Raw genomic sequence first — 23,327 nt, forward strand, 5'->3', positions numbered from 1 at the left:
ATAGCAGCCCGGCTTTCCTTTTTTTTTTCTTTCTTTTTTTCTTTTTTTTTTTTTTTTTTTTTTTTTTTACTAATAAGTGGTTTGCATCTTCAGCCTCTGTACTTTTCTTCATGAGGTCTTCTGCTAAAAGTAGACAGTGCTACCTTTACTCCTGAACAGAAGACGGTGATACCTTCAATCCTGAACAGAAGATGGTGATACCTTCACTCCTGAACAGAAGATGGTGATACCTTCACTCCTGAACAGTAGATGGTGATACCTTCACTCCTGAACAGAAGATGGTGATACCTTCACTCCTGAACAGAAGATGGTGATACCTTCACTCCTGAACAGTAGATGGTGATACCTTCACTCCTGGATGGTAGATGGTGATACCTTCACTCCTGAACAGAAGATGGTGATACCTTCACTCCTGAACAGTAGATGGTGATACCTTCACTCCTGGATGGTAGATGGTGATACCTTCACTCCTGAACAGTAGATGGTGATACCTTCACTCCTGAACAGTAGACGGTGATACCTTCACTCCTGAACAGAAGACGGTGATACCTTCACTCCTGAACAGTAGATGGTGATACCTTCACTCCTGTCCTCTGGAGGTTGTTGCTGAGGTCACTAACAGTTATCCTAGGGTCTTTCTTTACAGCCCCACAATTGCTTTTTTTTTTTTTTTTTTTTTTTTTTAACCATAGACAGCTTTCTGGTTTTCCTATTGGTTATACTTCTAAATATAAATGCAGTCCACACAGGCAAAACCCAAATCTGAAACTTAGAGCAGACATTCAGCACTATTTATTGTTTGAAAAATCTATGTTAAAGGACACACCTGGGCAACAAAACACACCATTACTTTTGCTCACATGGAAAATGGGTGGATTCAGACAAAGAGTGCTATCTTTAAAGTGTTGTATCAGATCCAGATGTAAATACCTGGAAATAAAAGCTGCATTGTTGATTTCTTACATTATATTCATCTTTTGATGTCAAACCCAAATGTTTTTAGTCTACAGCAAAAATAAATTAATTGGCCTCACTGTTCCAATACTTTTGGAGGGGAGTGTATGTGACAAAAAATCCTGGTGGCCCTTGTAATCATTCTACTTACATGTTTGACATGTGCAGTGTGTCTGGGACATGAAAGGGTTAAAATAATATGACCTAACTTCCTCCCTGTTCTCCATCTGTGCATGCCATCATGCAGTGTTGCTTCTGATGACAGCTTCAAGTTTTTTTGAGGTACAGGAGATTAATTTTTCTTTTAATGTTTCCAACAAAAACAAATATTTTCTGAGATGACTTAATAAAATACACAAATCAGCACGATAGCTCATCATGGAGGAACCAGCTGGAACAGAATCTAAAAAGCCAATCAGACCAAAAAATTTCCCTGAGAACCAAAGTTCACATTTCTTTATCTTATTAGCTCTCCATTTACATTCTTGTGGCTCCAAGTTTGGATTCCTGTTCCCATGTTAATGGAGCTGTAAATAGATAAAGAGCTGTAGCTGTGAGTTCCCGCTGAAGGATTTCCACTCTCTGTTTTTAAATCTGAACAAACAAAACTCTCAGCAGCTGATCCTCCTCTCCAACATGAAGATGACTGCACCAAAGCTTTTGTATGAATCTGAACTAGCGGAAGCTGTGGTGATGCTGGCTCGAGATGAAGTCATGTGAAAACATGGTTCATTGTCTGACTCACCATCAACAGACAGTTTGTCTCAGAGCTGCTGACTGTAATTTCACATCACTGACATGAGTCTTCTAATGCTGTACTGTTAAAACACTCCATGTACAGTAAATAACCCTGAATTCATCAATGCCACCTAAATAAAAGGCCCCTTCATCATGAGTTAGAGACTCACAAGGTTATGTCTTAGCTTGTCAAATCATCTTCATTAATAAACGCTGGTATCTCAGAGCCCTTCTAACAATAAATAAATAGATTAAGTGTGGGTCTAGATCATATCTTGGTCTATATCTATTGGAACTTTACCAGTATGAGTCTATATGGCACCATACATTTATCGGTCACTTCATTAGGTACACCTGTTCAACTGCTTATTAAAGCAAATATCTAATCAGCCAGTCACATGGCAGCAACAATTTGGGCATATGGCTTTAGTTCAGGCAGGCAACGGAGCTATATATTTGAGCTGATCTCACACAAGCCCTCGTCAGCTGATGGCTAGCTGATTTGCTCTAAGCACACTGTGGGTTAATTGCACCCTTGTTGCCAACTTTAAACTGCTCTAGCCTGGCTATGCTTTGCGGCTCCCTATGCAAACTGCTCTTGCAATCCTCCTCCACCCTAGCTCCCCCTCTATGCTTTATCTGACGTGATCAGTGTCGTCCTGTTGTCACTGATGCCTGCTCTGCTCTGGGTTTATTGCTGCTTCTCTCCCTACCTCAGGCTGTCTGTAGGTACAGGAAGAGCAGGGACATGTGCTGTTCCTGCTTGATGCTTTCCACATAGGCTTGTAGAGAGGATCTGAGACCAGCCACACAGCTGAATATAAATAATAGCAATGGCAGCAAATTAATAACTGCTAATAAGAGAAAATATATAAACCACAAATCATGTGTGTTTCTTGACATAGTGGTCCTAACTGAAATGCATGTAGGCATGTAGAAATGGTCAACATGATCTGCTGAGGTTCAAACTGAGCATCAGAGTGGAGGAAGTAGATGATGTTAGTGACTTTGAACATGCCGTGGTTGTTGTTTGTCTTGCAGGCTTTCATGTTGTTTATGCAAAAGTCTGATATTATCATTTGGATGATGCAGCATCAGTCAAGACTCAGTTAAGACCAGGCTATGTTTTCTATTATTGAATTGGCTAGATTTAGTGAGCTTTTGTGAGTTGTAGCCTAAGTTTGCTGTTCTTAGCTGACAGGAGTGACATCCAAAATAGTCCCCTGCTGCTGTTGCCCATCTGCTTCAAGGTTCAACGTGTAACACGTTCAGAGATTATCTACATGCCTTTGTTTTACAAATGTTTTTTTTGAGTCATTCTTGCCTTCCTATCAGTTTGAACCATTGACCTCTGCAATCAACAAGGCATTCTGGCCCAGAGGACTGCAACCCTCTGGATATTATCTCCTTTTCTGGCCATTCTCTGTAAACCTTGGAGATAGCTGTGCTGGTAGATCATCAGTTTCTGAAATACTCTGTGTGAAAATAACAACTATGACATGCTCAAAGTCACTCAAACCACCTTTCTTCTCTATTCTGATGATCAGTTTGAACTTAAGTAAATTACCTTTAGCACATCTACATGCCTAAATGCATTGGTTGCAGGGTTAATTCTGTCGACTAGTGGTGTCTGATGTTTTTCTCTTTTTATTGTGCCATTAAGCCCAAATTAAAGTCCTCTAGAGAGAGGCCATTAGGTAGGGAGCAGCTTATGAGTGATTTTGGATTTGATGTAATAACTAACAGAAAACCTAAAATAATTCACAATGTCCTTTAGAGACTCATATTGCAAAAACAAATCCAGCAGTGTTCTCTGATATTACATTGTCAGTGTTAAATGTAATGCACATAAAACACACAGTTTGCCTGTCCTTTCCTCATTTAACCTCACATTTTGTTCTTAAGAGAATTTCATGAAACCCTGATGTCAGCCTGGTCCTTAAAAGAAACTTTTACTGTAGATTACCTGAAGAAATCAACCAAATTAAAGAAAAATATCAATAAATTGGCAACATGGTGCAATCTAATGCTAGATACTCCAAAAGAGGTAAATTGATGGATTGATGCTTAGATATTGTTACAGCTGACTTCAGTATCTTACATGCTGTGATTTCCTAATCAGTGTGCTGATATCAGTCTCTTAGACTAAAACAGAAAAGTTGAATGAAGTTATTTTCTTTTGACAAATGCTGAAGCTGCTTCTCACTGCATCATTTAAGTGTATTTGTAAATTTACCATATATGATTTTTGGATGAAAAAAAGAAAATTCATGAAGTGATGTTAGAAACAAAGACATTTTATTGTTTTCAAACAAAGTTATGTCAATATGTTGCTTTTTGTAACATGAATGTGAATTTAAGTGTCTCATTATTATTATTTGTCCTCTTTTTTGTTATGTATTGGGGAATAAATGTATAAATACCTCATGTGATCCTGATGCCACAAATAAATAGTGTATACTAAGTTATATAGTGCCTATCAGTATTCATCCCCTTGGATGTTTTACCCTTTTATTGATGTTATAAATCAATCATGTTCAATATAATATGGCATATTTTACAAAAAAAAAAACTGCCTGTAATGGAGGATCAAAAATCCTCTTTAATGTCAAGGTAAATACAGATTTCTACAACATAATGCAAATTAGATAAAAATATGCAAGGTAAAATAAGTGACTGCATAAATATTCATCCCTTTGAAGTGACTGATCTAATTCAACAGAGGTCCAGCCAGCTGCTTTTAGTCTCACAATTAGTGAAATGAGGATCACCTGAGTGCAGTAAATGTGCCTCAAGTGATTATAGTATATAGACACCTATGTCTGGAAGTCCAGTCACTGGTTAATCAGTATTCCTGCCTGCCATGACACCACAAAGACAAAAGAACACTCCAAGCAACTCAGAAAAAAGGTTTTTGAAAAGTATAAGTCAGGGGTTGGATACAACAAACAGCATCCCCTGGAGTTCAGTGTAATAGATCATAAAGAAATGGAGTGCATTTGGCACATGTGTAAACCTGCCTAGATCAGGCTGTCCTGACAACCTGAGTGATTGGCAAGAAGGAGACTAGTGAGAGAGGCCACCAAGACACCTACGACTACTCTGAAGGAGTTACAAGCTTCAGCAGCTGAGATTGGAGAGACTCTGCATACAACTGTTGCCTGGGTTCTTCACCAGTCAAAGCTTTGTGAAAGAGTGGCCAAGAGAAAGTCGCAGTTGAAGAAAACTCAGATCAAATCTCAACTAGAGTTACCAAAAGGCATGTGGGAGACTCTATGGTCAAGTGGAAGAAAGTTCTTTGGTCTGTTGAGACCAAAATGGTACTTTTTGGCCATCAGACAAGACGCTAAGTTTGGCAGACACCAAACACTGCACATCACCAAAAATACAACACCCCCACTGCAAAGCACGGTGGTGGCAGCATCATGCTGTGTGGATGCTTCCCAGCAGCCGACCCTGAAAGGCTTGTCAAGTAGAGGGAAAAATGAATGTGCCATTTTTATTTTATTATATACACTGGCTAAAGATTGTAAGCAAGACTGTGTAAGTGAAAGCACAGAAAAAATAAAGATAATTTCAATCAAAAGAAGAAAAAGCAGAAGAAAACATAGAATGCAGACAGTTTTACCAATCAAAGTAAGAGCAATGGGGTTGGATGTACTATTGCCCAAAGCAATGTGCCATATGAACAGCTAATGCGAGGCAGTGATACCTGTGTTTAGTCCAGTGTTTTATAACCTTTAGAGCTGGCTAAGCTTAACTTCTGACATTTACATCCATTTTTATCACATTTGGCAGATGCTTCTTTCAAGAGTAATTTTATATAATCTTTGCTCATCGTTTGATTTTGCTAGAATGATTACATTTACATTAAACATGAAGTATTTATATTTCAAATCAAAACATCCGACTCTGTTGGTGCAGTGTTGCTAGAACTTCGAGTGCTGAATTCCTTCTCTGCACTGTTTACTGCTTATCCTGAGGGGGGTGCTGTTTATTAAACACAAAACTCCTCCAAACTCATTAATACAAAAACTCCACCACTCCAAGTTTCAGAATCTTCTTTCTTTTCCAAACAGGATATGGAAGAGCTGATGAGGACTGACAGACCGGACTGGCAGAGCGTCATGCAGTACGTCTCTCAGATCTACAAATACTTTGAGACCTGACCAGAGGGAAGAGAGGGGCCGGAGAGTGATGGATAGAAGTCACTGCAGCACTTTTGTGTCACTTCAGCAGCAATGGACAGACAGACCAGCCTCTCCAGCTCACCGTTGGAAATAATCACAGTAATCGAGGAGTTCCCTGTTTCTGAGTAATAAATCACATAAGGCTGCTGTTTTCTTTCTGTAGAGGGCCAGTCTCTGCAGTGAGGAAACACATGAACACGTGCCAAATCTACCGCCAAAACACAGCATATACCAGACTATCTATGCATGGTTAGAGTGTAACCCTCGGTGTGAGTGTGACGTCTGCTTACCCCAAACATCATGCAGTCATGATTGAACCAATGTGAACCCAACTTTGTTTAACCTTGTGTCCTATTTGCTGAAAATTTTGATCACTCTGTGTACTGAGTTTGAACATGCTGGAGTTTGCAGAGCAGAAACTATTTTGAGCTGACATGTTTGGGTTGAACTGAAGCTTTTCTATATTTTCAACCTTTAATTGTGTATCCTTCAAAAAAGGAACAAGATAAACTCTTGCTGCCATCTGTGATGCAACACTAAAATGATTCAACACTACAAGAGTAGATGATAGTTTTTTAGGCATATTTTTTAATGAAAACTGATCTTTATGTCTGTTAACAACATTCAGGACTGACTGGCTGAATCAAACCATCATTTTGTGCTCTTCTTTGTCGATTTTCAACGTTTCCATCTGGACTCTCTCATTAACAATGGTACTGTGGCTGCTTTGCAATAAATTCATCAACATGTTTGGCATGCCATGTTAAAAGATGAAGAGGATATGTTTTTACATGTAACAGCTGAGGCACAACACTTTCTCTGTAGTACGATTTAGACAAGCCTCCATTTGAAAATGCACTTACGTTTTGGAAGATAAAAGTGTTATTTATTTATTTAGAGGACATGTATCCTGGAAAGTAAGAATATTGATGGAAATGTTTGAAGTTTTATAGTAAAATGTTTGAATGGGAGGCTTGTTGGAGGGAAATGGCTTAATAAAGGATTGAATGGTTTATTTTCATTATTTGTCAGCTCATGTTTCAACATAAAATATTTTTTTCTACAGTGCAGTTCTTCAGTGAAAATCACAGCTCCTCAGTCTGTGTTCCCAGAAGCCCTTTTACCATAAGCAAAGGTAGGCAGTTGCCTGGGGCCCCAGGTTCCAAGGGCCCTCAAGATATAGTGATTATAGATGTGCCTCAGATTTGAGGTATTTTTCTACATTTATTTCAATGATAAAGAAATGCATCCTAATGTAAGTAAGGGTAAAAAAGTGGATAAAAAAGCACTAAACAGATTTGGATTAACTGAAAGATTTCCTGGGGAAGACCTGTGGCTCCAACAGCGAGGTCTCAAATTTGTGAAGGATGCGAAGGTGGAGCAAGGGGATAGCTTATGCCCTTCATCCAGTCCAGCAGCTCAGGACTTAGTCCTGGCCCCAGCCAATGCCCAGACCTGTCCCCCTGCCTAACCCTTACCTGAATGTTAGGGTTTGTTCCAGGTGAAAAGAGCAGGGCTCAGAGACAGTGGTCCCAGGATGTCAGGATCTGAGTTAGCGCCGGGGGAACATCTAGTCGGGCAGCTTAGGACTTAACTCGGGTCCCACAGATACCCAGATTGTTCCCCCTGCCATAACATTAGGGTTTGACCCCACTGAAAAAAGCAGGGCTCTGAGGCAATGGCTTTGTGCCATCGGGGGCTGAGTTTACTCATAGGGCACATCCTATCGGACAACTTGGGGTGCACCCTGGACCCCCAGCCAATACCTGGAGCAGTTCCCCAGCCTAATCCTAGCACAAGATGTTGGTTTGAACAGAGAATGGCTCCCTGGGCAGGATGGAGTTTGCATTGGGAGAGGGCCATCCAGGTGGGCCGCTTGGTTTGCAGCTCTGGGCCCAGCCTAACCCTGGGAGGGGAGATAAAGGAGGACTCTGCTGAGTATTAAGATGGGTTAATGCAAAGGAAACAGATAATGATGATAAGCAAATGGAACCTCCTAATCACAAGAAACTTTAATTGTTGTAACTAAACTAGCAAAATCAAACCTTTTTCTTAACTTTAAACATCTTGTATACCCGGCTACATGGCAGTGCAGGGGTTGGTTCTGTTGCCTCACAGCAAGAAGGTCCCTGGTTCACTTCCTGGTCAGGGCCTTTCTGTGTGGAGTTGTATGTTCTCCCCGTGCATACGTGGGTTCTCTCTGGGTACTGCGGCTTCCTCCCACCACCAAAAACATGCTTGTTATGTTAATTGTTGACTAAATTGGCCGTAGGTGTGAATTTGAGCCTGGCTGTCTGTCTCTATATGTCAGTCCAGGGTGTACCCCACCTCTTGCCCAATGACAGCTGGGATAGGCTCCAGCCCCCCCGCGACCCCCAATGGGACCAGCAATATAGAAAATGTATGGATGGATCTTATACATACATTGAAGTGTTTTCATAAATTAACCATTAACTAGCCACACATTTGGTTTCATAGGTTCCTTCTCAAAACTAAAAATGTCAATAAAAAACATTTAATCTCACTTCCTTTTACCCTTTGTTATGCATCCTTAGAAGACAAATATCAGACTATTCTGCTTCTTTCAGTAGTCAGAAGTGAAAATGATTTGGTTGTTTCATAATGACTGTGGATACTCTGAAAACAATTAGACATTAAAAAGGAAGTTGGCTTTACATGTTTCTTTTTAATAAATTATTACTTTATCTACATTTTTATTAAACCCCTTAAAACCTGTTGTGTCATATTAGATCCATACTTTTATGATACCTCTATCTAATCAATATGATTATAAATTACTAAAAAAGAACATCTGAATACAATCTTAAAATGATAAAAATGCCCTCAAGTGGATTATAAGTAACAAAAAATACTTAACGTATCAAATGAGACACAAAAAAATTATATGTTAATTTTTATGGAAATTTAGTTTTTTGGATTTCAGTAGAAAGTGAAATACACCTTTCAGTTCTAAAAATTTAGAAATTTTCTGGCTATAATTTGTGTGTTCAGGCTTTATTGGGTTAAGATGGCTTGAAGATAATGCATGTAACTGTCTGATAAGCACAAAATTTCCTCTTAAGTTTCGGCTAAGCCCTGAATGTTTAAAATGTTTTGCCCTCTCTGGGCAGAAGAATGGATATTTTACCAAAACTGAGCATATCTATATTTTTAGCCATTACACCTGACCTAGAGACATGTTAAAATATTTATGTGATGAATTTGAAACGATGTGCTTCAAAGAGCTGATGAGTAAGTACTGTTAGGTTTGAGTATTCATTAGTGCTATGCCGTATCATACCAGCCATGATAATACCAGTATAAATGTTTATGTGATAAAAAGTACCATATCGCAATATGAATATCTTGCCTAGTGGCCAATATGAACACCCTCCAAGTATCAAATGCAGGTATGTTTTTCTGTTTGAAAAGAATATTTCAGAGGTCTATGTGCAACATTACAGCCTTCATGTATAGTGTGTGGTATGTAATATTTGTGAATTGTGATAAACGACGTGAATGGAACTGTATAAATTGTATTGTCACAAAGTCAACAGCGGACTCCAGGAAAAAAGGTGCCAGAAAAGGCCAAAACTAATGGAGATTCAATTAAAGAATCAAATCGCCTACAGAAAAAGGGTAACCTTGCAAAGCAGATGGATTTGCCTAACTCTCTGTCCTCAGGCAAATCCATCTTGACAAGCTCCAATCCTCGACATTTGTGCTGAACTGAACACTGGACCAATCAGCTTCATTTCAGGAGAATGAGGCTGTAGCTACAGGCAGGGTTTAGTTGCACTGTAAGCCAGTGTATACTGCTACCGCCAAGGAATTAGCTCAAATGTAGCTGAAGAACAGCAGCTCTTTTTATTAGAATTGTGCCATTTTTTTCTTTAAGAAAAGAAGTGAGTCACACTTAAAGCTTCTCTTGTGAGAGAAGAGGCTTTCTCTCTTCTCCAGACCAGACTTGGCAAAAGTTTTGCCCACATCTTACTCCACTGGTCATGTACGGCAGCGTTTTCCTACTTGGGAGCTGTGCAGGCATACAACCTTGTTTTTGGCCAATGGTCAATAAATGTGACGGACAGAACATTCGCCCAATCACCTTCCAAGAATTTTTTTTTAAATCCTGCCCTTCCCAAACACTTCCTATGGGAGCTTTTCCAGATGAATGTGAATGTGATAGACTGTTTCATGTATCAATACTATGGATATATGAAACAGTCTATCTGGTTAGAAAAAAAAAGAGCCAATTTAATTGTATGGAATAAGTTTGGCTATGAGAAATTGGGCCTTTTTGGGCCTCCTGTTAAGGCGCCCTTTAAAATTCAGACAAATCTCTGTGTAAACCCTAAAAAACACACTTTGGTGTGCTTCAGCAGACCTGCAGAGCTAAAAAGATATCGGCATGTTTCTTGCACAGTACTTGCTAATGAAAGGCTATTCATTTGCTGACCCCAACACTGGTCATGATGATTTCATGCTGATTTAAATGATCTACGCCGGATCTGCAAATTCATGGTATTTCTTGGTTGAATTTAAAACACTTTGAAGACACACCTATAAATCTCATAGGGGTGATCTATGGCTCTGGCTCACACATAAAGATGAGCTCTGCTCTCATTTTGTTTTAGATGCTGTTGCAAACTGCAATCATTGATCAAAACTTTTCCCTGTGCCATCGTACATACTGTATCACAAGTTTCCCTTGACATGTCATGATGTATTTATTTATTTATTAAGAGATATTTTGGGGGCTTTTGTGTCTTCATTCATAGAGGAGGACAGTAAATAGAGTTGAAAACAGGGATGAGAGAGCTGGGAAGAGACATGAAGAAAAGGAGCTACAGGCTGGACTTGAACCTGGACTGTTCCACATATATGGGAACCACCTGCACCACTAGACCATCTGCATCCCGGTGATTTAATTATGAGGCTATATTGCCCAACTCTACTATTTATATGTCAGGTTTGGGTATGTCCTGTAGTTCTCTGGCTTTGTTACCTTTAAAGAGATGCTGTAGAATATTGTGTTTTCTCAGTATAATTGCTTTTAGCTAAATGGAAAAGGGCCTTATATTGGTCTTTGCCTGGAGCCACCAAAAGACTAAAACTGCCCCTGTGTATTCCTGTGTTTCTGTACTGGAGGTTAACTGCTTTTCCACTGTGGCCATTAAAGCTCTTTGCCAGGGTTGTAAAACATAATGGAATGTGGGAAAACTGAGGAAAAGCCTCTCAGTGGCAGCAGGTAACTATGAAGTAGAACTAAAGAATAAACAAAAATAAATTTGACAAAATAAGACTTAAAAAAATTATCTGTAGTGGATAAGGTGATTAACTGCAAGCTGTATGGACTTAATCAGTTCTATTTTGCTTGTTTTGTCAAATAAGTAGATAACTGGAGTTTTGATTGTTTTATCTCCTTGTAGTCTTCCCTGAGGGTCAAACACTGATTGAAACCAGATGCAGTGGCATACCTCTGAGCTGCGTGGGCGCGCGTACGTCTATGTGCTTACAGTTAAAGTGGGACTGCGCTGACATTAAACCGAGAGCACGTGGAGGAGGCGGTGGGTGCAGTTTAATTGGCGCGTAATTACGCACGGACTCAGCGGAGCAGTGACGCTCACTCGGGATTCCACCCATATTAGAGTAGTTGTAGCCACGATCGTGTGTGTGTGTGTGTGTGTTAGGGGCGTGGCTTCTCTGTGAAATTGAGTTTTTTTCACCCTCCTCTTTCTTGCTTCTCCCTCTACTTCAAAACTGCTGTGTGGTTAAGTTGTGTCACAGTGTGCCTGCGCTACAGAGCCGCTGAAACGTGCCACAGATCGCCGGTTGTTGGTGTGAAATCACCCAAAGACGATGCCCTGGTTCATGAAGGTGAGCGACAACAAGGTCCTCTGACTTCATGATGCTTTATTTTGGCATTCGTGCAGCAGACAGGGAGGGATAATGCATAATTACGCTGCTACAACCGGACTGGTCAACTTTCTTCAGCAGGAAAAGTAAATCTCGGTGTCTTTCTAATTTGAACATAAAGTCAGTCCTTTTGCTCCAACAGATGGCTGGCTGTGCAGCTCACACTTGTGGAGTATTCCTGGATTACAGCAGAAAGACTTCCTTACTCCTGTGGGATTAAAGCAGTGTTTGTGGGTGGCCGTCTCCTCTGTGATCAGCCTGCAGGTCTCTAAATCACTCTGCTGAGATGAGTCCTTTCTACATCGTGATTGAAGTCGTTATTGCTGTTCTCTCCATATCCGGCAACGTGCTGGTGTGCTGGGCTGTCGCGATTAACACCACTCTGAAGAACGCCACCAACTACTTTCTGGTGTCTCTGGCTGTGGCTGATATTCTGGTCGGTTGCCTCGCCATCCCTTTTGCCATCACCATCAGCATCGGCATCTACCTGGACTTCTATGGATGCCTCTTTTTGGCTTGTTTCGTCCTGGTACTGACTCAAAGCTCCATCTTCAGTCTGCTTGCTATTGCTATTGACAGATATCTGGCTGTGAAAATCCCTCTGAGGTGAGTTTTTTTTTTATCTCTTCAGTGGCATTGAAACCTTTAGATGTAGTTTGCATTTAATAAGATTGAGTGAATCTAATGGTGAATACAGTAACTCCCCAGACTCTTTCGTCTGCTTAATCAAAGTGAATTAAAGTCCTCTGACCTTTTGACCCTGGTGTTTCTTGGACTGGAGAGGAGCCACACATCTATTATCAGGATTCTAAGTGTCCTGGCTATTTAATCACTTATTAATACTCAGGGTGCCAGAAAGGCAGAAAATAAACTTCCTCCTTCATCCTGACATCTTAAAAGAGCTCAGCATTATTCTCAAAGTCTGTAGACGTTGACATGGAGCCTCTATAGAAGTTAATTGAATTCTGGGAAATCAGCTCTGTGATCTCATGAATCGGTTTCCTGTGGAGCTTAATTCCCTGGGTAAAAATAGCCTAAACGTGGAATGATAATCAGATTAAACGTCTAGAAACAGTGACAACCTGCTGGAGTCAGACTAAGCAAACACTTTGAGGTGTTTTAACTTTAACCCAGTACATTCAGGTGTTTTATGTACTGCCTCGTATACATCAGTTGTATCCTCATTAAAAAAGCTTAAAGTGTATCACCTGCCCTTTTGAAGGCCAGTCTGACTGATTCATGCCAGCATGGATGAACTAGCTCTTTATTAACCATCCTTCAGACCTCTTCAGTAACTTTAAATTGGATCCCTACACCAGAAAGCACCGAAGGGACACATTATTTTACCCTTTTTAAAATCAGAGGGGCCACCAGCGGCAACATGTCCACAACGCCAAACATTAAAAATCCATTTAGATTACAATAATAAGAGTTCATCAGGATAAACATACAAGATGTTAAAATCATAATTAAAACATTGATAATGATGACAATACAATTACATTTACAATGGACACCACTGTGACCAAAATAAACCTACTGGCAATTAAAAAGGTAATCTCTCATTGACTTATGTTAAATGTTGTCTAAATGTAGTCTACGTATTATGTTTCCCCTTACACAGTGGTACACAAAAGATAACCAAAGCAATTCTAAAATCTTAAATTAAATATTTGGAATTTGATTAAGCCTATTTTGAGGAAGTCTGGGACATTAGATATTGTTTGAACTTTTTTAAACACGTTTACTAGTTAACCTTGGGATGTCTGATGGAAGACTATTCCATACTTTCATACCTCTAAACATGACGGTACGCTGTCCTGAGCTGGTATATGTGAGTGAAAGTGTAGAGTACCCATCAGATGCGTGTCTTGTATTGAAGTCAGGACCATTATGACTAAATAGCATTTGATTAAATAAAACATTTGGCATTTATACAGTAAAATATTTATGAAAAAAGAAGGCAGAAAGATAATAACCCTCTCTTTCACCAATGACCAGCCTAATGTTGTGTTCATTGTTGATGTTAGCTCTTTTATCACAGCTCAGTGCCAGCCTTACGGCTCTATTCTGGACTAACTGTGATTTCTCTAAGTCTGTATTAGATGTGATTGACCACACAGCTGGACAGTAGTCCATGTGAGTGAGTACTAATGTTTGTATAGAGACAGACATTTAGCACATTCTCTCATAACTGCCAGATTTTTCTCAATCTGCTTTGACCACTTCAGTCTGCTGTCTGAGAGAGAGTTTGACTTCTTCAGCTTGCTCAGCAAACACATCTTTAATGGAAAGGTTTGACTGTGGCTTGTCTTTTAACTTAAAATTTGATCCAAACACAGCTCAACTGATCCTTAACTGATCCTGCTGGTAGATAAAGAGTTGTATCATCTGCGTATAACCACTTGATCTAAAACAAGAGGATGGTCATTGGTGAATATAGAGAATAGTAGGGGTCCCTAGCAGCTTCCTTAAAGCATACTGCTTTCTATTAGACAAATAACTTTTAAAGCACCTGACTGTGTTTGGTGTAAATTTGTAACATTTCAACAAATGTTGTGCAGTTAATGATTAGGAGCATCAGAAGTAGAGCTAAAATCAAGCAGCACTGCTCCAACTAAACAATTATTGTCAACATACTGAAGGCTGTCATCTGTGTTATAGCAGTTCCAATAGAAAGACCTTCTTGTTACACATGTTGGTCTGTACTAAACTTATTTTGCCTATAAACTGCTGTATTTGTTCATAAACAGTCTTTTCAAGTAGTCTATTACCATTATAGTTCACCAGAATCAGTCCTGCTGCATCAGAAAGAGTCCCTAAAATCTAAATCCACCCAAATAGACCAGAAGCACAATTACATCCATAAAGATCAACTGACTTGTTTTTTAAAGTCCGCTGTCTTTATTCTAGGGAATTATTAGCAATGTTTTATAGTAAAAGCTCTGCCAATCTCAATCCTTTTTGGAGTCTCCACTTTGAACACATCTGGCCTTTTCTTCTTAAGAACAAGTGTAAAATCCTCATTTTCTGTTTGACTGTCATCATCTTTGAACCTGAACCAGCTCTAGCTTTATGTCCAGTTGAGTTAATACCTCACAGCTACAGGCCTCTGTTTCACAATGCAAATTAAGATGGGATTTTTTTTGTTGTTGTATTTTTGTTGTGTTATTCAGTACCAGTTGCAGCTACAGTGATTCTGACAGTTTGGGAAGAAACTTAAGTGTGCTAACCTTCTAAAGACACTTTGTTTGGTGTTTTACTCCAAATGGTTCAAACACAGCATTCACTTTAATTAGGGTATTCCCTGATAGACATTTTTGAGTAGTATTTTTAACAATTTCCACAACCATGCAGCTCTCCATACATCTGATTTTGGACAAAAGTGTATGTTTGTGTATGTGTATGTTTAAAAATATATATTTCATGATAAAAATGAACTAAATGCATGTTTAGTTTTTGCTAACGAGACAATACTTAAATGTCTGTGCCTGACTGTCAAGTACGCCATGATATTTCTCATCTCTGCATACAGTCTGTCTGTCAAAATACAAGCAGAGGTGAGGTGACAGAGCAGGAGGAGCTTCTGTGTGAGAGAGCATGAACAGAGGTGATATTTGCATCTTATTAAACCAAATTACTACTGTTGCAGTGGATAGCATGCAGAGAGATAATATCAGCCACTGCTGCAGTTTGAGGGTCATCCTCTTTGTTCAAAGCAGCCATGGTGAGTAGCATCGCTCTGACGCATCGCCTCATCTTTGGTATTGAGGATATCAGCAGAAGTTGACAGACACGTCAGCAAATAACATGGCATAAACAGATGTCAACAGTGTATGAATAATAGCGTATTTTTATTTAGTACTGGTATGAAGCACACCTAACAGCTGATTGGAGAAAAGGATTTTTTTAGGTAGAAGAAGTGACCTCTTGAAAAATCGGATTTGTTTTTATTAGCAAGAAAATGTGTGGAAATCTGGCACCAAAAGAAGTAAAGAATGAAACATTGACACTGATTGGCTATCGGCGATGGTTATTTTAAACATCAGTATCAGTATCAGTCCTGATTGTTACAATCTGGCATCTCAAGTGGTAACATCTCCTAAACTTTGTTTTAACCAACCTGACTGTTTCATGATCAGTGTTTGAATTATTCTGTGGCTTTTGGAGGAGTCCCATTTTCCAGTTTACACCACAGTGTTCCAAGTCACATGCACTGCACATATGCTGACAATCGTCAATCTATGAACAGCAGATCGAGCCACACAGTATCCGAAGAACATGCAAGGTATCCGGTCAAAATACAACACAATGCTGTGACTCCTAACAGTAAATCGTCACTTTACCAAATAAGGGTTCACCCTGTTGCATGAGCAACAGGTCATCGGGAGGTCAGCGGGTCACAAAGCTACTACGCTGCCATTGACGTGAAGTTAAGTTTTGAGGTGGAAAACCACATAATTTTACATGAAACCACATATTTTTGTAGAAAACATAAACCTTTAAACTTTATAGTGCACTCACCCATGGTAAGAGCAAAAGAAAACATGGAATCATGTCCAAATGAATTGCAAATCAACCCCAGCAAGGAAAAATAATCTGCTCTTGACATACTATTAATGTTTGAATTGGCAGTTCTCCAGTTATCTTGTTCCCTCTCGTTCTGAGTTGCTCAGGGCTGCCCTGTACAGCACGGCGCTCCAGACACACCTCCCGAGTGAGAGGACACTCGCCTTTGGTCAGAACAAAACTGCTGCACCACAACGCACAGAGCAGACTTGCATGGCCAACATTAGAGTTAACAGCATTAACAGGCAGCAGGAAGTTAATGACGTCAGTAACCATACCACGCCAACTCACTAATAAGTTCAGGTACCTATGAGGTTCTGGGCTTTATTTCAGTGCAACACTGCCATGCATGAATGACCACAGCAGGAATAGATGCATTGACCATTGAGATATCTTTATTTCAGGAAACTTACATAAAATGAAATAAAACAATAATCTAAAAGCTGACAACTTTCTTCGCGCTCTTATTAGAGGCTTTTCAGGGAGCTTGTGCCCTTTTCAGTGGAGCCCGGCTCCCCTACATATAATTATTGCATGGATATATTTCACATTCATATGGGAAAGCTCCCATACAAAGCTTTTAGGGAAGGGCAGGACTTTTCAAAAATTTCCCGGGAGGTGATTGGACAAACATTCTGTCTGTCACAGTCATTACTGGCTAATCACGAGACAAGACAAAATGAGGTCATAGACATGCACTGCTCCAGGAAGTGGCTTGAGCTCGACAGAGAGGTGCTGTAGTAATTTACGGACAGCGTAGCTTGTAGGTGGATAAAACTTACACAGAGGCCAGTAGGAAAAAAATGCAGAAACATCTTGTCTTTGCCTTGCTGGAGGAGGTCATTGTAAATACATACAATACAATTAGACCCTGAGAGACAGCATTTGAAATCATCATAACAGCAGGAATTCCCACACCCCCAATATAATAAAGGACAGAAAATATAAGGAGAGGATATGACTAGATACAACTTCCACCTCAGTGTGTGAGACTTTTTCAAAGAAAACTCTGCTGATTTTTGTCACAGTCCACCCTGGCTTCAGTGTGAGCATGACCAAGAGTGTATGGTGCGAGCATGAAAATCGTGTGCTATGGTTTGTAGGTGCATTGTAGGTGATTCAAGTGCACAGTTTGATCTGACATTCCATTATGACTGTCATAGCTTGAAGTTGCACAGTGTATGCCTGACTTCATCCAAAGAAAAGGAGAAAAATATGCAGGAATCTTGGGACAAATGGTGAAACTTTCTTGTCTTCATAGGAAAACCTTACAAATGCATGTATGAATGTACTCTTATGTCCATACACACTTTTGCTACTTTTTTCCTGGCATAAAATCATGACGGACTAGAAAGAGCTTTGCAACCCAGTTTTGGATCCAGACCCACCAGCTGAGAACCACAGCCTTATCTAACTACTTCAAAAATACTGAAATATCCCTTTAACAGCAGCTGCAGACATGGAAATTGTAACCTTGAAAAGATGATCAACTCTTTCCCCCGCCTCTGTCCTGTCCAGTCCTTTGTCTGTTGACAAAGATAATATCAGAGGTCCACCACTTCTTCATTATGATTGGTCAACAGAAAAAAACTGAAGCCGTGGTTGTTTTTGCATTTGACTGAAGCTCTATCACATTTTCCGCAACAACTTAGGTTACACTAAATCTAAAATAGCTGCCAGGATTAATGCAGCTTTACGCACAGTGTGCTGGTTATAGCGACAGACAAAATTTTTCATCTCGCACCTCCAGCAGCTCCTCAAAAAGCTGCTCCTCATGCATCGTGCAGCTGTTTGCTGTGACACAGCAGGAGGAGCCTTCAGATCAATACCTGGCCACAGTGTGTCACTTCTATTGATCCTGATGGCAAAGGCCAGCCAGCTCCTCTGTGAAAAACTCTGAGCGTGACCGCCTGAGGAAGCAGAGACGGGCAGCAGCAGCACAGGCCTGCTGGATATTTCCGTGCATTGAAGAATGAAAGCTTTATCAGTACAGAGGGAGCATCTGTCTGCAGGTTGTGGTGTTTTTTTGTTGTTTTACAGTATCACACAGTTGTCAGGTTGTGTTTTTCTTACTGGCTGCTGTAGATGTGGTGATTACTGGATGTGGTTTAGAGGGCTTTCTGTGCTGCAGGGCTGTGACGTGCTGTCATTTCCATTAGGCTCAAACTCTGGCAAGAAAGGACAGTTTGACACTCGTCTTGGAGTACAGTTGACTCGTAAAATCCCCATTTATGCTTCTATTTTTGTCCGACAGAAGCAACAACGCTCCTTATTTTGAGGCCTCTCGTCGAACTCTAATTGCCTGTAAAGCAGAAAGCAGCTCCTAACAGTCTGTAGAAAGTTCTCAACATTTTACAGTTTCCCCTGAAAGCAGAGTTCCCACCCTGACAACACACATGTGATAACGAGAGCAGTGTGTGCCTGTTCTGCTCAGATTACACGTCAGTGGTCAGATCTTTGGGGCCTCAGCTCTCTCAGATAACATCGTTTTCACAGATGTTTTTTAGCGGATGGTAAAGGCCAGAGCCAGATGTTTGAAACCCCATGAGATGACAGAGCCACACACCCACTCAGTGCTCCCTTCAAGCCCCCGTCTCCCCCTGTTTGCCTACCACAGGAAAGAAAGAGCCCCGGGCTGTGCTGTCCCTCTGACCCGTTGGAGCTTTTCAAATAACCTTTAACACATAAAAGGAGCGTCCACACCCACACCAGCAGCTCTGGCTCACCGTGGTCACAGACAGTCGGCATCGTCTTACGTCAGACTGCTGAATTGACTGATTCCAGCTTCATCGTCATCTTGTTTTTGTTTCTGTGGATGCAGCAGCGTGAAAGTGCCATCCTAGATGAAGTTTTTGCTTTAGGTTTTCCCAAATAAGGACAATGTACAGGAGTTAGGTTGTTATTTGAGCTAAAGAAAGAAATGAGAATGATCTTGTCAGTGGCTGGACTTCAGAGAACTCATTCACATTTTTCACTGAAAATGACTAGAACACATGTTCTAGTTGGAAATATGCTTCAAAATGCAGACATGCAGGAAGACATGTATCATCTGCAGACCTTCATTGTGGCAATCATTTTACCGCACAACAAAAACAAAGTCTTGAAATAAAATAGGATCAGCTGTGGAAACAAGAGGACAATAGAAATCTGAAAAAGTAGTCTGACATTGGTTTCTCCAGAGGAACACACAGGATGTCATGAACATGCTGCACTAACATCATGTCAGTGTTGTTTGTTTTTTTCAGCTTTTCCACAAAATCATCTCAAAGACTTGGGAAATATTTCTGTATCATTCAGATGTTTTTTGGAATGCTAGTTTGAACATTTTAGAAATGCAGATTTTTGATTTACAATCCTTCATTCCCTTAATGAGAATTTGCAGCAAGAAGATATTTAATACCTCTGCCAAGGAGGTTATGTGATCGGCAGGGCTTTTTAGTTAGTTTTTTAGTTTGTTAGTTAGTTTGTGAGCAACATGACTCAGAAAGTTATGGACAGATTTTGATGACATTTTCAGGAAATGTAGAAATGGCATAAGGAAGAACTGGTTCGATTTTGGGAGTGATCCAGATCACCGTCTGGATCCAGGAACTTTTTTAAGGATTCTTCACTATTGGGAGATAGGACTAATGGCGGAGGTCTGTGCTCCCCGAGTGCTTTTCTAGTTTTGATAAGCATTAGAGATGCACGATCTCACTGATATGATGTTAGTATCAGCAGATATGAACTTAATGTAAAATATCAGTATCAGCGGATATGAAAATGTCTGCCGATTTTAACACTAGAACCATCGTGGATCTCTTTATACCTAAAACAGCCAATGGGTAAAACTGACCTGTTATTAAAGTGCCTTGATTTTTTAAAATTGCACAGTTCAAGGACTATTAATTAACCACAGACACTGAACAGCTTATTAACCACAGACAGAGAACTAGACCATTGTTGGAAGATGATCCATCACATAGAAAATCATCTTTGGACTGATTGCTAATCCTGAAAGATGAAACCAGTTTCTTCTACATTAAAAGTGCTGAGATTACTTTTAACATTCAACAATGATGAATGTCTTTTTCTGCCTGTTGTATCCATGCTGATGGTTGATCTATGACTTTTGATCAGGCAATAATGCAATAGAGAGAAGGTATTTCCATGGTGCCATCCATTTATTGCTGGTGTGAAATAAAGCAGTGAGAAAATCAAGACTTTCTTATGGGGGTAAATCTTACCTTGATGGTGGTTCTATATATAAATGTCCATTACTAAAATTTGGGGTTAGGCCAAGATTTTTTTTTATGACAACGGGTGCTATAAAAAAACTTTTAGGAAAAGTCAAAGACTGACTTTTTTAAAAATTGCATCCACATTAAGATACATTAAAGAACAGCCTCAGGTAAATTTGACCCATTTGCACCTCTGGTGTTAACAACCAGTATTTTGGCTATAAAACGCTGCCTCTATTGTCTATAAATATTAGCTGTATGAACAAATAGGTTTGTGGAGTTCAAGGCAAGACAGGTCAATATCATTTAGTAAAGATCAGCTGATCAGATGCTGGACATGCATGTAATGCAACAAGGTGAATACGGCTCTCCATTTATCATTTTCCTGTCTGTTTTGATCCAAAACTACACATGCACAAAAAAAATTAATTCTCCATGCGGGACACATGGCGCACACGTAGGCAGTTGACATTCATGATGCATATCTCAGACATCTGGTCTGAAACAGTCTTAAGCCACATGTCACAAGGTTACCATGTCGATTTTAGGTCAGATTCTGCCTTAATCTAAGACAGAAAAGGCCTGATTACCGTATGGTTTCAAGAGTAATTTGACAGATCATGTTATGTTGTGTTTAAAATTATCTTTCCCTTTCTGATCTGCTCAGACAATGATTTTAGCCGCTCCAATTTGAAAACCTTAATATTAAACATGCTCAGTATCTACAATCAGAAAACCTTTTGTTTGGGGTGAGCAGTGAGGTCAGTCAAACATGCGGTCTGTGGATCGTCAAGTTGAATGGAACAATGGCCAATGAGGAACCGAGCTGAACAAAAGAAGAAACAATAAATGACATGGATGATAGTACACATGAAGCATAAATTTGGATGGACATCAGAAATGGAGGACCAACTTGTTGATTTGTGACAACAACACAAGTGTTCATACACAGAGAGGAGCTGGACCAAATTGCCTCCATAACAGCTGTAGCAGGTAGCTATCAGCTAGCCACTTGTTTATTCTAAAGTCACGTTTCACCAGATTTGAAGTTTTGAGAGTGGATACTGTTAAATCTGTCATTATTTATCACCATGAGTGAGGTCTCTCACATCATCAGAATTGGTCTAGATTGTAGAAATCTCAAGCGTGTGCCAGACTGAACTCGAGCTTGACAACCAGCCATTGTCACGTCAGTACAGGATTGTTCTCTAATCATGGGCCAGCTAGTAAAGAAACATGATGAAGCTGGTCAGGAGAAGAGCAAGACCATCTTTTCCACCAACAAAAGCTTTTATTATGGTTCTTTTAATAAATAAATGTTGCTTAGTTCAGATAGAAGTACCACTGTAGCTACTTCTGAGCTAATCTCTTTGCCTGTTATTGTTCCTCACCAGCTTGCAGTAAAACTAAACCATGCCCCTAGTGACTGCCTCTTTGTCCTCAAATGATGCTGATAGGTCTAAAACTTCTTAATTTAAACACCATTCATGTACTAATTTATCTCAAACAAAAAATGAAAGTACATGGTTGCATTTTAAATGTTAATTTATAGATAATAATAATAATAAAAATATTTTTTTTAGTAAAAGCACTTTCAAAGGGCTGTACATAAAGTTCAAATAATGAAAATAAACACTTGATAACAAGAATGTCTAAAAATCTTTAAAAAACACTAATACTAAAGAAATGCTGTGACGCCTCATGTATGCGGGCAGCCCGGTTTGAATCGACCTGAGGCCCTTTGCTGCATGTCTCTTCCCCACTCTTGTCCCCATTTCTGAGTCTATCCACTGTCCTCCTCTATCTAATAAAGGCACGAAAAGGCCCAAAAACAAATCTTAAAAAAAAAAAAAAGTCAGCTGTTACCTCTGGCTTTGAAACTAAGCTAAGCTAAATGACTCCTAACTCTAGCATCACACTTCACTGACTAACAGAGATGTTGACGTCTACATCCAAATCGTAACATAAGGCATATTTTCCAACTGCTACTACCTGTAACAATCTATGATGAGTTTGAGTATGGAGCTACTGACTCATTGGACCGTGGTCTGATTTTGATGTTTCACACATGGGTGGTACCTTGTGTTATTCTGAGATCTGACTGTGGTAGCCACAGTGTAAGCTTTACATAAACTCCATCATCAAACATAGAGTGAGCCATTGTTCCCTGTATAGACCTATCTGCTTTTATGTGTCTCCAGTCATTTACTCAGCCTCGTCCTTTAATTTGTCCATCTTTGTTGAACTGGAGGGGAGCAGAGACCCACGGTGATCTCTGTCTGCTAGCTGTACTTGTTCGTGTACGTTGCAGTGAAACCAGGCTGACCACAGCCTCCTTTTACTGAGATGAAGAGCACTACCTGCTCTGCTTACTGAGGCTGCTTTCATTTGTCAGAAATAGACTCTGAGAGCAGTTTCATTTTAGTAATGAGCACCAAAAAGAAGAAGTATAAAAACAGAATGACGCTCTGTTTCTGTCTGGAGCAGTGAGTGTCGTCCTCATGACAGAGATCAGTCTGTGTTTACCTTTCTCTGTCAACATTACAAGCACAGTCACATTTTCATTGAACTATGACGGTTTACAAATGTAAATCTGTGTTTACAAGGACCTGCCCTGATGTTACACAACTTGTTTTTACAAACTTCTCATACACAGAATTCATGATGCAAATGCTCAGAATTGCTCTCTTGTCTACGGTCAAACAGCCGGTGGGGTTGGTGTGTGTCAGTGTTGCCAATC

At 39.9% G+C, this 23,327-nt stretch overlaps 2 protein-coding genes across 4 annotated transcripts in view; both read left to right on the plus strand.

The window, feature by feature from the left end:
- Positions 1-6,865, plus strand: part of specc1 (sperm antigen with calponin homology and coiled-coil domains 1) — a 150,236-nt gene extending 143,371 nt beyond the window's left edge. For all 3 annotated transcript variants that reach the window (XM_041801084.1, XM_041801085.1, XM_041801086.1), the window contains one exon: positions 5,772-6,865. In XM_041801084.1, the coding sequence (XP_041657018.1) occupies positions 5,772-5,861 (90 nt within the window). In that variant the 3' untranslated portion in view covers positions 5,862-6,865. The remainder of the gene's footprint in view (positions 1-5,771) is intronic.
- Positions 6,866-11,652: 4,787 nt separating this feature from the next.
- The window catches only part of adora2b (adenosine A2b receptor), a 32,056-nt gene continuing 20,381 nt past the window's right edge, over positions 11,653-23,327 (plus strand). Inside the window, exons 1-2 of the mRNA XM_041801500.1 lie at positions 11,653-11,759; positions 11,941-12,404. Of these exons, the coding sequence (XP_041657434.1) occupies positions 12,085-12,404 (320 nt within the window). The 5' untranslated portion in view covers positions 11,653-11,759; positions 11,941-12,084. The remainder of the gene's footprint in view (positions 11,760-11,940; positions 12,405-23,327) is intronic.

This window comes from Cheilinus undulatus, linkage group 12 (assembly GCF_018320785.1).
Source record: "Cheilinus undulatus linkage group 12, ASM1832078v1, whole genome shotgun sequence".
Classification (NCBI taxonomy): Eukaryota; Metazoa; Chordata; class Actinopteri; order Labriformes; family Labridae; genus Cheilinus; species Cheilinus undulatus.